This window comes from Python bivittatus, unplaced genomic scaffold, assembly GCF_059951505.1.
Source record: "Python bivittatus isolate LINGU-HERP-01145 unplaced genomic scaffold, Pbiv_v1 ctg000840_np1212, whole genome shotgun sequence".
Lineage (NCBI taxonomy): Eukaryota > Metazoa > Chordata > Lepidosauria > Squamata > Pythonidae > Python > Python bivittatus.
This window is the reverse complement of record NW_028277113.1, coordinates 30,558,873-30,578,131: the sequence shown is the minus strand read 5'-3', so window position 1 is coordinate 30,578,131 and position 19,259 is coordinate 30,558,873. Positions and strand designations below refer to the sequence as shown.

Sequence of the window (19,259 nt, the reverse complement as noted above, 5' to 3'; positions counted from 1 at the left end):
TAACTTACTTTCTCACAGTTGAAATTGCTCACTGGAAGCATTTTGAGATTTGTTTATAGCCTTTTCCTGATTTGTAAGAGTGATTTGTCTTCATTTTTATGTGCTCAAATAGCTTCTTAGAGGAGCCTATGGTTATTAAAAGTAAACAGAACAACACTCACAACCGGAGAAGTTAAAGGGTCAGAATATTTGTTCACCTGTGGAATTGTCTTCTCCTAGCTAACAGTAGTGAATCACCTTTTTGAGCTTTATTAATATTAAAGAAGTAGCTATCAATCAACTGGAAGGATCTTCAAACTTCAGCACTTTTAATATTCACTGTTATCTTATTTTGAATTGATATATAATTGCATATAAATATTAAATATAACTTCAAACTTGCAGAAAGGTGGCATGTTGGTGGCTAGAGTTCTGCGTGCAAGTGCACTTTGAATGCTAAGTGTTGAAAAGAAGAAATACAGGTTGAAATGAAAAATAAAATATCTGGCTTTGAATTACTTTGGGGATAAGCTAGCATTTTGGAGGCTGGGGACTGCATTTTCTTCAAAGTTAGTCTTCCTGAGACATATCACAGATTGCACAGCTGACCTTTTTGAACCATTTTTGTGGGAGGAATAGGTGGCTTGAAGGATGAAAAAAATGGAAAATTGCACTATTGAATTTCTTTTTGTAAATTTTGGCAGTGCAAACATAGGAGGGGTTCAGGGGTCACAGAAATGAGGCTGGGATACACATATCTTCAAAACCTTTCCTGAATTCTGGAAACCTCTCCTGAATTCTGAAAACACTTGGAATAAACATCCAGAATAAACCTTGGTCACAAAAGAGAAGAGATAAGGTGTACATTTGTGTATATCTTGTTAGCCAGCCTTGCCATTAGATAGAATGAAGCAATCATACAGAAGGGTGCACCCACCATTCTCATCATTGATTGGAAATCCAAATTCCCAAAGCCCCTGTTCAAAAATACAGGATAAAGGAATGAACAAGCAGCAGTGTTGTGAGGGAACAATATCACTGTTCTCAAATTACACAGCAGACCATTTCAGATCCAACTATAACTCAAGTATGAAAAATATAGTAGCACTAATTTGTTAAGGGAGGGAGGTAGGAGTGTGTGTTGTGCGCATGTATTAAAAAATAAACCAATGCATAGAAAAAGACTTTCTAAATAGGCTGATAAAAGTTTCTTTAACTGCTCTTCATAGGATTTAGCCTCCAACCCCTTTATAATCTTTCTTTTTCTTCTCTGCCATCCTTCCAGTTCCAGGGTCCTTTTCATATTGTGGTGACCAGAACTGGACACTGTATTCCAGGTGTGGTCTGGCCAGTGCATCATGAAGCAGCACTATCACTTTCCGTGACCTTGACACTATACCTCTGTTAATGCACCCCAAAATTGCATTGGCTCTTTTGGTAGCTGTGACAAAGTGCTGGCTCATATTTAATCTGTGATCTACCCCAAGACTCCCAGACCCTTTTCACAAGTACTACTGCTAACCAGTTACCACCTATTTTGTACCTGTGCATCGGTTTCTCCTGCCTAAGTGCATAACCTTACATTTCTCACCACTGAACAACATTTTAGTGAATAGGCCCCAGTGTTGAAGACTATCATGGTCCTTTTGAATCTTGAGCATTTTTTGGGTATTAGCAAGCTCCACCCCCAGCTCTGTGTTTTCCACAAATTTTATGAACATTCCTTCTGTTACCTCATCTAAGTAATTTATGAAAGTGTTCAAGAACAGTGGACCCAAGACAGAACCCTGAGCTACCCCACTGCATACCTCCCTCCATTAAGGTCCACATATTGGCTACTCTTGTTCAGCCAAGTGTGGTAGTGGGATGATCCATCCCACATTGTTCCAGTTTATCAAGAAGGAGGCTTCAGTCTGCTTTATCAAATGCCTTACTAAAGTCTAAGTATACTACATCCATAGCATTCTCTTGATCCACTAATCTAATCATTTTGTCAAAGGAAGTAATAAGATTTGTCTGGCACAACCTGTTTTTAACAAAATCATGTTGGTTCCTGGTAATAACCCTGTTAGTTTCTAAGTGCTCACAAGCCCATTGCTTGATTATCTTTTCCAGTATTTTCCCGGGTATTAATGTGAAGCTGACTGGTCTGAAGTTTCCTTGGTCCACTTTTTCCCCTTTTTTAAATACTGACATTGGCTCTTTACTCTTCTGGCACTTCCCATATGCTCCAGGGATCCTCTAAGATTTCAGGCAGTGCCTCTGAGATGATATCTGCCAGTTCATTTAACACCCTGGGATGTAATCCATCCAGTCCAGGAGACTTGGAGACTTCTATGCATTGGAGTCTCCATGTAACCATGGAAATATTTTGGATTATTTTGCTGTATAGTTTTGCCAAATCATGTGGAAGGGTGCATGCATTGTTGTGTTGCTGGATCCTTAGAAGGCCCTCAATCACAATAAAGACTTACTGATAAGCTGGGTCAGTTTCAAATCACTTTCTGACTGTGTGGAAGCCCCTCCATGAAAATTATTTTCCGTGATAATTATGCTAGTCTGGGTGTCTCTGAATTTACAGGATGATCTAAATTTTTCACCATACTTTTGAAACCATGTGAGAACATATTGCTATTATTTTATTATTAGCATTTTTAATTGTGAGACGCCCAGAGTTGCCCTCTGGGCAAGATGGGCAGCATATAAATTTAATAAATACATAAATAAATATGATTTCCAAAAGAACAGTGTGAAAATAAATAATTCGTAAGGGGTGAAGAATTGGTTATATAGAATTATAGAAAGCATACATATAAAAGTTTAGATACTTTGTCATCTACATTAGGTGAACGAGGCACAGTCATTTGGTATCAAGATCAATATTGTTTCCTTATTTCCTACTTTGTAACTCACTATCTAGGGGACATTTTTGCTTGGTGACTTCCATGTTGAATTAAGCTGGTTCATGTATCTTACAGAGACAAAAAAATTGGAGAAGTAGCAAAACTTTAGACCAGAGAGCTTGATCATTAGTTGAAACTTCAATTACATCCTTTATTTCAGATAATATTATCTACTAAAAAACAGCACCCTTTCACTGGACTATTGTACATGAAATATTATTGAGAATGTATATAATATTGTTCTTAAGTATTACTAAGGAAATATTAAATGGCTTGCATCAGTATCATCAGCAGTGTGTATAATTTTTTGTGAATTATACCTATATTTTATCTAAAAAATAAGATGAAGTCCCAATCAGATCTGCTTGTTGGAAAAATAATGTACAAGGTCTTAAAGTGAGCCTTATGAAATTACAAAAAAATGTTCTGAGTTTTGTCCTGAAAAAGTATTCAGTATATAGAAAATTGTTTTATTAAGCACTTGCTATGTCATGGTGTGGAAAAATATTCTGTTAACTTTATAAAAGATTACATCATACAAGTCTCTAGGAGCTGTGGAATATAGCTGAAGGAGGAGGAAGTGTTGTTTACCAATTTTCCATAATAATGTTAGATTAAATCAGGTTTTCTTCTACATAAATAGTACAATGAAATCCCAAAAATCAATGTTGAATAGGCAAGGGAGGTTGGAGATACATTTCCCTTTTCTTTGAAAATAAGAAAAAAATGCTTCTATGAAAGAAAGTAACTTCTAGTAATTAGCAAAGTAATTGGATGATTATTGCACACCTAGAAATTATAGTAGAAAAAATACTTTGCTGGTGACAAAGATTATTTTCTCCCAAGGGTCACTGTCTTAATTAAGTGTACACTAAAGCAGGCGTACAGTGAGACTCTGAACATAATGCTAAGCATGTCCCATGGCTGCTAAGTTGGCTATTCCTAAATGGATTTTAATGACTGTTATGCCTTAGGCTTTGTGCTAATGAAGCTTTTGTTGTACGTTGTATGAAAAATAGAGAGAGAGAGAGAGACTGAGACTCTGCCCTTGTGAGAGATTTATTTGTATATTACAGTTCTCTTTGTTTGTCTTTGTTGCTAGTTTAGCACAACAAGCTGCTGTGTCCCCATAGCAAAATAATCTCCTTCTTTGAACAAATCCATGTATACGGCGTGGAGAGATGCAAGTGTTAGAGCAATAAGTGTTAGAGCAATAATAAATAATCCAATCTCCTAAACAAAGCATGATTATCATGGGACTAAGGTTGTTTATTTGAGCTATAGGTGTACGAATGTCTATTTTAGATTAAGTTTGTATTAAGCAAATAATTCTGAAGCACATTTACCATTAATATTTAGAATTATTATGTATTTTTCTGATGACAGTGCCTAAGTTGATACTAGTATTACTAGCAAGTTGTTGTGTCCTGTTTTAATTTTCATTCCATTGTGTTTATGTTGTCATATAATGTAGTTGAATTCCTTTCCACATTAAACACTCCAGAAGTTTGAGAAATTGAATAAACTTGATTAGTTAAAAAAAATTTTTTTAATTTCAAGCTATCCTCCACAGCTGGACAGCTACTTGAGCAAAAATTGAAGAAAAAAACAACACAAAATTCTTGTATGATTCCACTTTCCTTAAAGCTGTCCAGTGATAGTTACCCTTTAATTTTTTTTCATAATTATTAAAATAAGTTTTGTTATTTTAAAAGTAAATTTCTACATTTATCTCCCTTCTGTTAATGCCAGAGCAAAAGTGAGATACTCCTACAGGAATAACAACAATCCAGCTGTTTTGGATTATGGCGCTTATAAATAAAAAAACAAAAAGTTGGTTCCTGTGAATCACATGTAATGCTGTTTATTTTAGAAAGCTTGTACAAACAGCCATACAGAGATACTAGCTTAATCAAGTTAGGCAGATTTCCCAGTCAGAGAGCAGAATATGATACTCTATAGCCAAAAAAAAAAAGACTACTAAAAAAAAAACCCTATAGAGAATTAGAAAGACAGATCAAAATTCAAATAATTTGAAAAAGTGCATTCAGAAATTCTGCAAAATTGAATTTTAGAGTGATTTCTTATTGAAAGAATGTTATATTTCATGTGGCATATTTTGAATTTTGAATCAACTTGCTCCTAGTTATGAGAAGGAAAAATGAGATGTACTGAAGATATTTATAAACCACACCATTTCTTACAAAATTCCTGACTATATTCATTACTCAAGAATCCTACTTGCAGACTGAAAATGTTTAGTGGCAGTACTAAAATATCTTTCCTGAACTGCAGAAAGTCTATATTAGGAAAACTCAAGCTTCCATTTCCTCCACTGTATTTATCAAATCGCTTAGTCCAGAGTTATAACAAGTAGCAAAGGATTGACATTGTCTACATGATCTGAGGTAGTTTGCTGCATGAGCTTCAAGCTTATGAGAGTGAATTAAAGAGCCATTTCCAAATATTTGAATTGCTGCCTCATAAATGATGGAACAAGTGACTTCATATTATAAGGGGAAAAAAATTAAGACTAAACACTAGGAAGAACTTCCTGACATTTTGAGCTGTTCAATAGTGGAACAGACTTTCTTGAAAGGAAGTAAACAATGATTAGAGGTTTTTAAGTAGAAGTTAGGTGACTACCTATCAATTCTTGCCTAGTAATGGATTTCCTGTACTGGCAAGGAGTTGGATTAAATGACTTCCCAACACTGTGATCATAAAATGTTATCCTGTTGACTTCAGAAATGTGCATTTCTGAATAAAAAATAGAAAATATGCATCTTTCCCGATGGATCTTCATGGGTTTTAAAAATTTTAAAAATGCATTTTCCTAGTATCTGAAATATTCTACCATAATGGTTAATGCTTATTCTGAAAATATTTCTACTGAGTATGTGTTCCTCCTGAGTTACATTCCTTGATTCTAGTGCCAGTTTTCTTGTCACACTGGGTATATTATATAGGTTTTCAAATATTGAGGGTTTCCTTGTCCCCCCATAAGCCTGTGTGATCAGTTCCATCCATTTACCTTTTATTGGGACCGTCTTCTCTTCTGAACCTTTTTAACTGGATTAACTGTTAGATTGGACATTGATGTCCTTCCTAGAATTAAAAGCTCTGCACAACCCTATTTCTGTACATAATCTTTTCAGTTTTTCACATTGTGCTTTCAACGTGTGCTTCTATCCATCCCTGTGAATTTAATAATTTTTTTCCTTTTGGTCACATTAAAAGTGACAATTTTGTGGCAAATTGGGAACAGATCCACCCCATGACTTTTGAAGGCAGCATTTAGGAAATCTCATGTTGGGCTTCCTTCTTTCACCCTTTCCTCTCACATCAACTGCTAGAGTCTGTGCTGGAATCAAGACATTATTTGTTGTTTATCTAATCTTTTTACTCAATTCTCATTTAATAACCAGTTTTAAAGCAACTACTGCCACCTGTTCCCTCAATAAGCTATGTTTCTTATTTTCATGTGTAGGCCTTTAATTTTCAACATTTGCCATTTTCCTCAAGAATTTGTTTTTCTTCTGTTCTTGGATTTATAGATGTACACCTCTAAAAAACAGACAAAGCACATTTCTGGAGCAATGTAGTCAGTTTACATAATTTATGTCTTTGTGATTTTAGTCTAGTTCATTTTCATAATTGCATAATTGACATTTATAGGTCTTTGGTGTCAATTTACATAATTTGCATAATTATAAAAATGACAAATTTACACAGATGACATAAAAATGTCAATTATGTAATTACACATATTACATCTGTTATGTAAATTCAAATTTAAAAGACATTTGTATTAAATGAATAACCTTTCCCCCCATGGTCCATTAAATCAAGGTTTTACTGGAATTCTAAACTGATAAGTTATTACTCTTTCTGAGGACTAGTGTACAGTCTTGTCCTATTGATCAGAGTTTTTGTAAAATAAGCTGGTGAAAGAGCTCTTCCTGTCTTCAAGCTAAATTATGGGGAAGAGCCCTTTGTAGTTGCTTTGAAGCCTTAAAATTGGTAATGTCTTCTTGAAAAGTCTCAAGACCATGCTGCTAGTCTTCTGCTATAAGCACAGGGTGCATTTTATTTTCTTTGAGTCATACTGCCTGACAGCTAAACTGACTGAAGGCTTATGATCTTAGATGCTGTACAAATTCAGGAAAATAAGGAAACTCCTGGATTATTCATTTGTGTGATACATCCCTACCCACCTTGCAATTTAATCCCACTCACTTAGGTTGTTGCCCTCCAGAAATGCTAAGTATGGCCTCAGACACCAAAATATTGCCCATCCTTGTATTCGTTTGCTGGCCCACCTGAATAAAGTAGTGCTGTGCTCCACTTACAGGCCACCTGGATAGATTTCAACCTGTGCTCTGCTTACAGGCCAGGTACATAATTTGGAATGTTCTGTGTGCAGTACCTCTTCCCCCCCCCCCCATTTAGCTTGATATATAACTAATAATTATATAGTTACAGTTATCAGTTTCTGATAACTTCTTGTTTGATTTCCTGTTGTGCTTTATTTGTGGATTTTCACTTGCAAACATTCTAGGAAGTTTAGCTAAAAGCTAACCTTTTTAATTTCCCAGGCTATTTGGTTGTTTTTTGCTTTAGATCTTTTGTATCAGTCTTTTCTGATGTTGGCTCTATTCTGGTGTCATTTTTTTTAATGTTGTATTTTTAAACATTTTTTAACCTTTGAATTGCCCATATCATTTTTTATTATTGCTGTGCTAAATAAGAATTGACAATTAAGCTTAACGTTATATTCAAATTAAAGTTTCAGGGCAAATGTACTATGGCATGTGGCAAACCTTTAGAACTTCTTTTTTTATTCTATACTAGAAATAAATAATTCCCTGAAATGTAACTGCAGTGGTAAAGGCTTTAGATAACACTGATCTAAAATTGTCACTTCATACAGTTGAGATGGGCAGCTATATAAATTGAATAAATAAAAAAATTAATTTCCATGAAATTAAGATAACTTCACCATCGTGTAACAGGTTAAATTGTATACTGATTAAATACTTCAGATTTTCCTTAGAGAAATATAACCAACCAGTATTTTCATCAATTCAGTTTTCCTCAATTAAATACTGTGATAGTAAATGCTTATGGACAAATCATCAGTGAGGCAGTTTATTCCAATTAAATCTTATTTGAAAGTAGAATTGTAACTTACATTAAGACACAGCTGTCATTGTAATTGAGATTAGTATACAATAAACTAGCAATTGTAGCAGAATTCTGTGCTGGAAAAAGGCAGTGAGAAATTATCTTAGTCTTATACAAATTACTGTACTTTTACACAAAGCTTTACAAGATTTGTAAAAAAAATAAACTGCTAGCCATATTTGCCAAAGAAAATTACTTTCGAGAAAGTTTATCAATTTAAATTTCACTTTATAATAAGAGGCAGAAATCATCTTAATTTTACAGAACCAGAATATGGGATGGGGGGGGGGATAAAAAGGAAGATGCAGCTTTCTTTAAAGGCTGTTGTCAAAGCTATTGGATAATTTATCAAGGAAGTAATGTCTGATATTCTTGTCAGAGAATGTACTAGCACGCTCTTTTGAATGGAATGTTTCCCTGCCATTTTTATTTTCTCTCCACTTCCTTTTCCAAAAACATGTTACATTTAACTTAGCATTTTACATTCTAGGACCCATTTGTGTTACATTTTAAATGGAAAATGTGATACGTAAAATCTATAATTAAAACAGTCTTTATCCAGATTAAACTATCAAGCTCATCACCATGTACCTTACATGCTAAAGATTATACATTGAATTCATAAAGTAATATCTCAGCAATTTACAGTATTTTTCTATTTAAAACATAATTGTAATACCTAATATAACTTTTAATGGAGATCATTTCTTCTTTTTTGAAAAGAAAAATTAAAGTAACATTTAAGAGGCAATATGCTAGAAGGCTGCTTTTGAGTGTTAAAGATGCTACATGATTGTTTTCATAGGGTCTCAAAGTGCTAATGATGCTTCCTGCTTATATGTTTTATAAAGTAGTGGAGTAATTATTTAAATACTTTATCAAAGATATTAAATTTCCAATTTTCAGGAATTCTTTGAACATGCAAAAAAGCTCTGGGATGATGAAGGAGTAAAGGCGTGTTTTGAGAGATCAAATGAATATCAGCTGATTGACTGTGCACAATAGTAAGTACCACTTATAGAAAAATCCTTCTAAAATTGTTTTCTGTGTTTTATTACTGGAAGCCAGCTGAAACATGCATAAAGTGTTTCTGTTTCTGAGATTCTGTCTCTAAAGGCAAGAGAAAGTAATTTCCATTGTAATTTTGTCTGGATCATTCATTTAACTAAAAAGCCTATTAACCCCCTGTGTTAATAATTATTAATATTACAGATACTAATAGTATATAAATGCATAGTATATTTTTGTTTATATAACATACATTCAGTTTTTTGGTTATACCAGTGTTCAAAGCCAATAGAGTTTAAATAAGATTGAAGCACTGTATGTGTAGTAGGTTCAGTTTCTTTTCTTTCAGCTGATTTGAATTTTGTTTAATTCATACAGGTAGTCATGTTAGTATATAATAGAGAATTTATGATGGATGGAGAAAACTACAATCAAGCAAGATATTTTACTTTATTATGTGTGCTTTGGGTACATGTCTGACAAAAACCTGACATACTTTTTCCCTCTAAATAGGACAATTACGCAGTTTGATTTTATTGAACACTGGAAAATAATTTTATGGTAGGAAGGCGTGTATCCACGTATCTCTATATACACCCACCCAAACGTTTATGCTCTCATGATGAAATGTAACTTGCAAAACCATGTTATAGTTCAATCAGTAGTTTCTTGGAAAGGGGGTAGCTTGCATACCTCTTTGGGTATATACAAATATGCCTCTCAAATGATGAGCCCCTTTTGAGTAATGTATCTGAAGGGGTTATATAGGGAGAAGAAAGACCACAGTATTCAAATTTAAAAAAGGAAAAAACAGAGACTGGCAAAGACAGGCCTTACTGCTTATAACTGAAACACCTAGATATTTAGGTATATCTTGATAGGGGTTAACGTTATCGCTACCGTTTTCTGTAAATAACAGAATAGTTACAAGATAGTTATATCAGTGTTCAGAGAGATACAGAACTTGGGGAATATATGTATGTATGTATGTATGTATGTATATAAAACAATTTTCCTTCTGCTTTGTGTGTGTATGCTAATTAGATTATTACATCAGTGTAGAAATCCCATCTTAATTCTTTTAATGGCAGTTTTCCAAGTATTATTTTAATTATTTCAAGTTGTTTTCATTTCCCTGTTTCAGAGATGAAAAGCAAATATAAATTTCTGATTAAAAAATACATGGACTTGCAAATTTTCCATGATGTTGTTGTTGTTGTTGTCATTTCTGTTATGGCTAATTACTGCAAGAACTATCTGAAGGGTTTATGTTTATTTATGTCTCATTGCAGTGACTAAATAATGGAATAGTTTGCATAGCTGCATGCATACATTTTAAGATATATTATCATCTACTAATACTACTACTATAAGGTAGTATTCTTTCTTAAAATATTAGGTACATTAGAATAATGTATCTATTATGCTGATTTGTATCTGTTAGAATACCAGGAATTTCAAATTGCTTACAGTTGTCACTGGGTGTCGGCAATTCTCATTTGTTGCTTAACTATTTATTTAAAATCTATACATAAGGAGAAAAAAAAAGTTAACATTTTAAGTACTTCCCATTTCACTGCAAAATGGTAAAAAAAGAAGTTTTGGCTTGGTTGTACCAATTTTCAGGAACTACCTTTCTTATTTTTTTACATTCAGTGTAACTAACAGGAAAAAATAAACTATATTCTAGGCCCAAGAACCATCAGCTGCTATAAAATCAGGATAATAGGAGTACATCGTAGTGCATATATCTCTAGAAATAGCCCATCTTTTTATTTATTTTCATCTCTTGTTTGGATTAATTGATCCAGATGATCCTTTATTTTGAGGGTTTACACTGATCAGTGGGGGAGCAATCCATGCTTTTGTATCCTCTTCCTCTTTGGGAAGAGGAAAAAAGGTTCACTCATTTTCCCTTATTGCTTAGTTAGCAACATCTATGGAAACCTGAAGCATGGTACAGATGCTATGAGGCAAGAAGTCTATTAAATTATAAAAATTACTAGTCCAGGAATCTTGAAGCTAGGCTTTTTAAAATTGTTTTATTGTGTTTTAAGAAAAAATACCTGTAACTTTGACAAGATTATATGACATTTGCAAGCAAAGTATAAGATTTGGTGTATTTCCATCCCTAAGCACTGTGATCGTGATTAGAAGCTGTTTATTACTTTATCCTTGCCATTAAAAAACAGAGCTCTGAGAAAAAGTATCCTCTTTTTGTTTGTGGTGTAGCTGACTTAGTGCAGAACTCTGAAACACCAAACTCTGAATTAAGCAACATTGGATACCCGTTGCATTTGTAGAGATGGTTGCTAGGCTCTTATCTATCAAAGTTTTTTGGTTGAAGGGATTTTGAGTTTTAGGATGTTTGAATTTTCAGGGGAGTCAGCTCCTTTTGTTTCCTTTTCTAATGCTACTGCTGGATTACTTTCATAATCTGAAGATAATTTACATAAAGTGCTAGTGGGTATGAGACTACTTAGAAACTGATGGTTAGTGCTGGATTGGATATCCAGAAGTGGAATAATATCATTTGAATTAAAGTTAGATGTGCTTTTTGAGGAAGACACACATGCAACTATTGGACCTATCTGATTTTTCTTAATCTTCTTAATCTACATGTGCTCTTCCAAAAAGAAGTAAAAGAATGATACATCTAACAATAAGAGATTGAGTTTTGGTCTTATATCCCAATTTCTATCCCATGGGTATTCTGGCCTGGCTGTTCCTCTGCAGGTCTCTTGAGGGTTGGGGACCCTCAAGAACATATTGGTTCTGTTAGAGCAGGAGAAAGGAATTGCTAAAATCATATTTTCCCTTGCACAAACAGAAGATTGTTCTCAATTGTACAGAATCCTTTGTTTCTTCATTATGGTGGCTGTGATTTCCATTGTTTGGAATCTGCACCTGAGCAGAACTTCTGAAAGAAGAAACCCAGCTGAGTATTTTGGTTGGAACCCAGATATTTTGCCTTCCCATATTTGATATTGTGCGGTTGCATCCCACACTTCCTGCAGTAATATCCATGGCACTGGCCCTACTGCCCAACACTTGCCAATTAAGCCTTCAATAAGCCTTCCTCTTATGTCAAGCAGTTTAAGAAACTTTATTGGTTTGAGAGGAAGATACAGGTGGTCCTTGCCTAATGACCATAATTGGCACCAGAATCTCAGTCATTGAGCGAAGCAGTTGTTAAACGAGATGCCCATGTGACTACTTCACTAAATGACTGCAATCTGGACACTCCCAGTTGCAATTGTTAAGCAGTCTCGCAGGTCATTAAGCGGATGGAGTGAAAGAGCTGTCTGCTGATGGATTTCAGTTCCCCGTGGAGCTGAAATCCTTCAGCAGACAAACTCTTTCTCTCCATCCTCTTTCCTCTCCCCTCTCTCAGCAGTGAATGGAGCATCTGAAGATTTGAGCTCCATAACTACCCAGCAGTGAAAGGGGAGGGGAAACCTCACAGCGGTGTGAAGGCAGGGATCTCAAATCCCAAAGATTTGAGGTCCACAACTTTGCACCGCTGAAGGGGGAAGGGAAGCCTTACAGTGGTATGAAGGCAGGAACCTCAAATCCCAAAGATTTGAGCTCTATAACTGCCCGCCACCGTGTCCCCTCCACTTGCAATCTTCCCTGCTGGCTTCCAATGGGGAAGCCAGCAGAGAAGATTACAAATGGCAGTCACGTGATCACAGGGTTGTAAGTGCAAGCGGTTTACGAGGCACTCAAAATGCGGACACGTGACTGCAGGGTGTGTGTGTGACATTTTACGACAGCCGGAAGTGCTTTACAGGCTATAAAGTACCTTTTCCAAGGCTGTCTTAATTTCAAACTATCATTAAATGAACTGTCATTAAGCAAGGACTACCTGTAACACCTTCCTCCTTAAACAATGAGACTCACACTGAATTATATCTGAAGCAGTCCCAAACCAGCAGACTCAATGTTCTTCTGCTGTAATGAAGAGAGTAGGAAATGAGAGGGACTTGAACTAAAGAATTAGTTGATGAGAGCCTTCCTCTTCTGAATGGCAAATTATCAGGGGATTTTGGCAAGATGCCAGCTGTGGTCTTTATGCATAACTTTTAGAAAAGAAAGAAACTAATGAAGTTTTCTATACATGGGCTTCTCAGTGGGCCACACAACAAATGACCACATCTAGACATGTCACAGATTAGAATTAAAAATTATAGCAGCATCTGTTGCTTTTGCAGCACCGTGCATGGTTGTGCTTATTGGATTTTCCCCCAGAAACTCAGACTAGGATTGAGGATCTACCTTTCAAAGGAGAAATTCTTTTTACTCTTAAGTCAGATACTAGAGCATCATGCAAAAACTCCATTGCACAATTCACTATATTGAGGCATGCTAGATCCTGATCCTAGAAACAAAGAAACTTATCACCCTTTACATTTGCCCCTAGATAATCTGCCAGCTCACAGCAAGTAAATTAAAGAAATTATTTCCATTCACATCTTCCAGATCTTGCCTATTTTTATCATAAAAAATAGACTTTTTTATAATATTAGGAATAAGATTCCCTTGAAGACATAATTACCCATTTCTTAGCCCATTGGTTCAATCACTGTGCAGGTCTATTGCAGTCTCAGCTAGTTTTGTCCTGTCAGCTTCAGACAGGAAATTCTGCAAGGCACCAATCTGCAGGGTGTTTTAATGGCAGTACAGGTAGTCCTTGACATACAACCACAATTGGGACCAGAATTTCCATCACTAAGTGATGTGGTCATTAAGTGAGTCATGCCTGATTTTGCAACCTTTTTGCCACAGTTGTTAAGCGAATCATGCAGTCATTAAGTGAATCCAATTTCCCCCATTGACTTTGCTTGTTGGAAGCCCTCTTGGGAAGGTTGCAAATGGCGATCGCGTGATCCCAGGACGCTGCAGCCATTGTAAATACATGCTGGTTGCCAAGCTCCTGAATTTTGATCATGTGACCGTGGGGATGCTGCAACAGTCATTAAGTGCGAGGACTGGTCATAAGTCATTTTTTTCAGCACCTTCATAACTACAAACGGTCGTTAAACAAATGGTCATAAGTCAAGGGCTACCTGTAGGATCTCTCTGCTGTGGTGAAAGAGAATTTTTCCGTTGTTCCCTCAAGGCTTTGAAATACTCCCTAAATCTGAATGACTAGAGAGGCAGCCAGAAAATGTCCCAACTATTTCAGTCAAACTTCCCTAAAATATTTATTCTCTATATTTAATTTGATAGACTATGTATACTGTATTTCTTCAAGGATAATTCCTTAAAAGGCAACTTTCAACAGTGTAAAAAAAAGCATCACACAATCTGTAAGAACAACAAAATTATATAAGCAACAGCTCAGCTAAAAGATCATCTCATAAATCACATCAGTATATCCAGATTAAGATTAATCACAAAAGGCCGGCTAAATAAATATTTTCTAAACAAAGTTGAATACAGAGACAGAGAGAAATTCTAGATTTCCTAAGAGGGAGGGATTCTGTAGTTTTTGACAGCTGCTGCAGAAAATACCTCCATAAGTTTAATAGTTTGTACATTTATATTTCAACCTTATTCAAAGAAGCTTGGGACAAGTGTACCAAGTTCTCCTCAACGCCATTTTATATTCACAACTCTGAGATAAATAGGGTGAGAATCAATAAGTGACTAGTTAATCTCAAGGCTGAAATGAACATTTGAATCCAGCCCTCAGATTTGGTACAACATTTTAACAATACAACTACCTATTCATTGCATCAGTGTACTTTGGTTCTTTGTAGAATCTGCTCTGGCATCTGAAAGACTAAAAATCTGAACTATTTATTGAATATTTTAATCAAAAAGGGAAAAACACAGCTGCTATTAAAGATGTAAGAGCATGACAATCTGAAGAGAAATACGGAAACAAAGTAATATTGAAGGCTTCAAAGAGAAAATCAGCAATGTCATTATATTTATAGCTAATTTTAACTGATCCTGTTTAGTGTAGTGGTTAAGGCACCAGGCTAGAAACTGGGAGACTGTGAGTTCTAGTCCTGCCGTAGGCATGAAGCCAGCTGGGTAACCTTGGACCAGTTCCTCTGTCTCAGCCCTGAGAAGAAGGCAGTGGCAAACCATTTCCAAAAAACCTTGCCAAGAAAACTTCAGGGACTTGTCCAGACAGCCACCAGAAGTCAACACTGATTCAAAGGCAACCCCCCCGCCACCAAAAAAAATCTTTAACTAATCTATATTTATTAAGGTGCCACAAGACTTTTCAAAAGACCATATGACAAGCATTTTAATAAGGTAAACAAGAATGTAGTGACATTTTTGGTTTTAGCATGAAAGAATCTATCACCAAATGAGATTAAAAATCATTGTAGAAGAATTGTCTTGCATTTCTAATAATTACTACGAGTAGACTATGCTCTCTGAAGTACAAATAACAATATGTTGGAAATGGCCCTATTTCTGGCCCAACTGACGGGTTTTGTGATCACTGTGCTTCATTAATCATTTTATCTAGAAGGGACAGATGAAATTTGAACTGAGGGTAGAACAAACCAAGATCCATAGATGTTAACCCAAAACTTGAGTCAAATATATATTTCAAAATGTTATTTCTTGTTCATTTGTGACACTTATTTCATTTGAATAATGTAAGTTAATGTTATGAAATACAGCTAAGAGCAGCTTTCCCTCATCAAAATAATTAGAGAGAGTGTGTGTGCATATATACATATACATACATCACTATATATTACTAGTCAGCTAGTAGTGAGATCTACAGGAAAATAATGTACAAAATATTGAACCATCATGGTATATCTATCATATAACCACAGTCTTCTCTTCTCTTCTCTTCTCTTCTCTTCTCTTCTCTTCTCTTCTCTTCTCTTCTCTTCTCTTCTCTTCTCTTCTCTTCTCTTCTCTTCTCTTCTCTTCTCTTCTTTCTTTCTCACATTTAATCTCACTCTCTCATTCTCTTTCCCAGTTTTCTCATTCTTAGAGGAGTTTCTTCACTGATGGCAAAGAACTCACTCTTCCACCTCCTCCCTTTCAAGTCTGAAAAATGTCAGTTGAGCTTCACTCATGCCATGAAAATGATGGAAAACAACAAAAAAATTCCCTCTTCATCAAGAGATCCTCCAGCTTGGCCTAGCTCCTTCAGGGCTTTATAAAAACAGGCACACAGTGCTCTCCTTTCTCTTGGTGAAAACATGGGCACATGAAGCTTTCTTGTCAAGAATTGGTTTAACATTACCTTCTTTTGAAATGTTTTCTCACTTCCCAGTCTAAACTACACCTCTGGAATTGCATGTGGATCCTTATCTAAATATTAACTAGAACCAATTCTGCTTATGTTTTAGATCATCCAAGGTTGGCCCTTTATTATCCAGAGAATCCTGTAGCAAGTTATAATTCATAACAATAAAATGAAACAATAAAAGCACAATAATGAATGAATCTCTCTTAAGGGAGAGATACTTAAGAGATAAAAAGCACGGTCACTGTGTTCTAGATGTGAAAATAATTAAAAAAAAGATCTTCCCCTGGTGCCAAAAAGCAGAAAAAATCAGAGCCAACCTGGCCTCAAGGAAAGGTTATCTCAAAGTTAGGTTGCCATGACAAAAGAGATCCTTCCCACTCCCCAGCATAGCACATCTCTGCCAGTCATAGGATGCTGACAGTGGCCTCTTAATATTTGGGCAAATTATAGTGGGAAAGATGGTCTCTGAACTATTGAGGTTTAAACTATTAAGGGAGTTAAACAATACTGAAACTTTAAAGTCCAACCAGTAATATATAGGCCGCCAGTACAATTAATTTGGAACAGGTATCATGTGCTCCTTGAATGGTGTTCTAGATAGCAGTCTCACTGCTGCATTCTGCAGTAGCATTCTCCATTTTGTGCTAGCTTCAATTTCCAATTTAACTTCAAGGGCAGATCTACATACAACAAATTGCAGCAATGCAACCAGAAGGATACCAGAGTATGGATTATGTGGCCAGGCCATCCCATTCATGAAAAGCCACAGCTGCCCTACAAAGGCACAAGTGGCTTAATGCTGTCTGGCACACCCGCTTGGACTTCAAGAGACAGAGGTTAATCTGGGAGTACATCAAGTACATGAAACTCAGCATTAGCGTAAATTCTCAATTTAACAGAATAGGGTGAAACAGTGACTGGAGCTGAATGTCTATTAAATGGTGAATGGGATGTTACACATGAGTAGAATATGCATAAACTCTATATAATGTATGCACTATAGGTGACATCTGTATAAAATGTATCTAAAGTAGTAAAATGTCCAATCATTGTCCAGACTGATTCACCAAGTAAGACTTTGTTGCTTGAAACAAAGTCTACTATTACCTGAAATTCAGATTTTTTCCCATCACATTCAAAAACCACTGATTCAGAATCCATAAAATTGAAGGTTTACTGTGTATTCAGTTGGAGTTTTCCATGTTAAAAATCCCTTTGCTCTTGGCTTATTCTGTACGCCCTACGCTGAGGAGTACTATACTAATAATTGTCCATCAGTTAGTGAGGTGACATCATCTTAGTTTTAGCCAATAATGAAAGGTGGTGATCCATGTTGTTATCTCAGCTTTGGCCATACTTACTAAGGAGTGGCTCGTTCAGAACATAGCATGCCACCTTGAACGGTGTCCTTTAATATTTAAATTGAACAACAGAAAATGGCAAAATGAATACATGGACTGAATTGAACCCAAAAGAGATGTACTGGGCCTCAATACTTTAAGCACAGCAGGGACCTATTCAGCTCCTCTAGAGTAATACAGAAGAACATAATAGCCATTATGCTGCTTTGAGCATTTTGAGAAATGCAAAACATATGGACATTAGGCTTCCATGTGGTTTGAGAAAGCAACTCTAGATATTTAAAACATGCATCCTGATCAATCCTATGCCCATTAATCCTCTAGGTTAACTTTTTTCTTTTTTCTTTTTAATCTAGGTTTTATTAAAATTAATTTGTATCAAATGGTCCTTACAAGAGACACCAAGGCCCTGAATGCCCTTCTTAACCATGCTGGGCTCCATGATAGAGTAATTGTATGATCTGCATATAATGGAATTCTGTGCATTAGGGGGATGATGTTCCATATTTTCTAAATGACCCACTATAGAATTGTATAAAATTACATAATAGCAGAGCAAAAATCTTTTTTGTTTTATTTCCTTCCTAGTTAGTATCATTTCTCACAGATGTTCTGCTGTGTTATATCTTATTCTCAAAGTAGTACTGATGTACAATTTATAAATGAAACAAAGGCATAAATAATTTGAGTAGGCCATAATGTTTTGCCACAGTTTTTCCCTAGAAACAGTGAAAAGCCTGACCAAATTCTACAAAAGCTAAATATAGGACTGATTTTGATCATATTGTATATTTTTGTACCAGGCTTTGGTCCATTATGGAGTGGTCAGCTCTAAAGAATACTTACTCATTTCCCAGGACAGTCTTTAAGTTCAACTAGTTTCTAGTGGAAATGTCTGACATAAATCTTATTACTAGTCCATGAAAAACTGATTAAACAATAATTAGCCAGTTCATCTTTCCCACCCTTCTTAGTCACTCCTGACTTTTCATGACATTATGGACATCAGTTTACCAGTACTGTATTGTGTCTCAAGAACTGCTTCTTTGAGTTACTGATGATAAAATTCCAGTTTTTAGGAGTATGAGCTGATCTATCAATATAAGTAAATAATAAGGCCAAAATTGGGGCCTACCAGTCAGAATTTTTCTTAATCAGTTCTGGAGGAACATAGTGTTGTTATTGTTTACTGAAAGGGATAATATCTACTAGGAGGATTGAATTAGAATGATCTGATTCTAAAATACTTGCTTGGTAGAAAAAATTGATTTTCATTGATTTTCAAAATAGTGACAGGGGGAATCAGATCTCAGAGGGTAAAGTGTTCAAAAGAGCCAGGACCACCACCAGAAATGCCTGCTTCTAGCTTCCAGTCCCCCTTATCACTTAAAAAGCAAGGATCTAGAGCATTCCTGGTTTGACTGAATGGAATGGGTAGATTGTAGTTGGAAGAAACAGTCCCATAGGCAACCTGAACCCAAGCCCCATAGGGCTCTCTAGTTTAAGACCTTGATTGTAATCAGAACCATAGTGGCAACCAATGGTTGGAACTGCTGAAGTGGCTCTCACCCATCAGCATGTGGG

General features: G+C 35.7%; 1 protein-coding gene across 2 annotated transcripts in view; it reads left to right on the top strand.

Annotated features, from left to right (window-relative positions):
• Nucleotides 1–19,259, top strand: part of GNAL (G protein subunit alpha L) — a 126,106-nt gene that overhangs the window by 81,862 nt on the left and 24,985 nt on the right. For both annotated transcript variants that reach the window (XM_088130886.1, XM_007427852.3), the window contains exon 5: nucleotides 8,976–9,073. In XM_088130886.1, coding sequence (XP_087987012.1) covers nucleotides 8,976–9,073 — 98 coding nt within the window. The remainder of the gene's footprint in view (nucleotides 1–8,975; nucleotides 9,074–19,259) is intronic.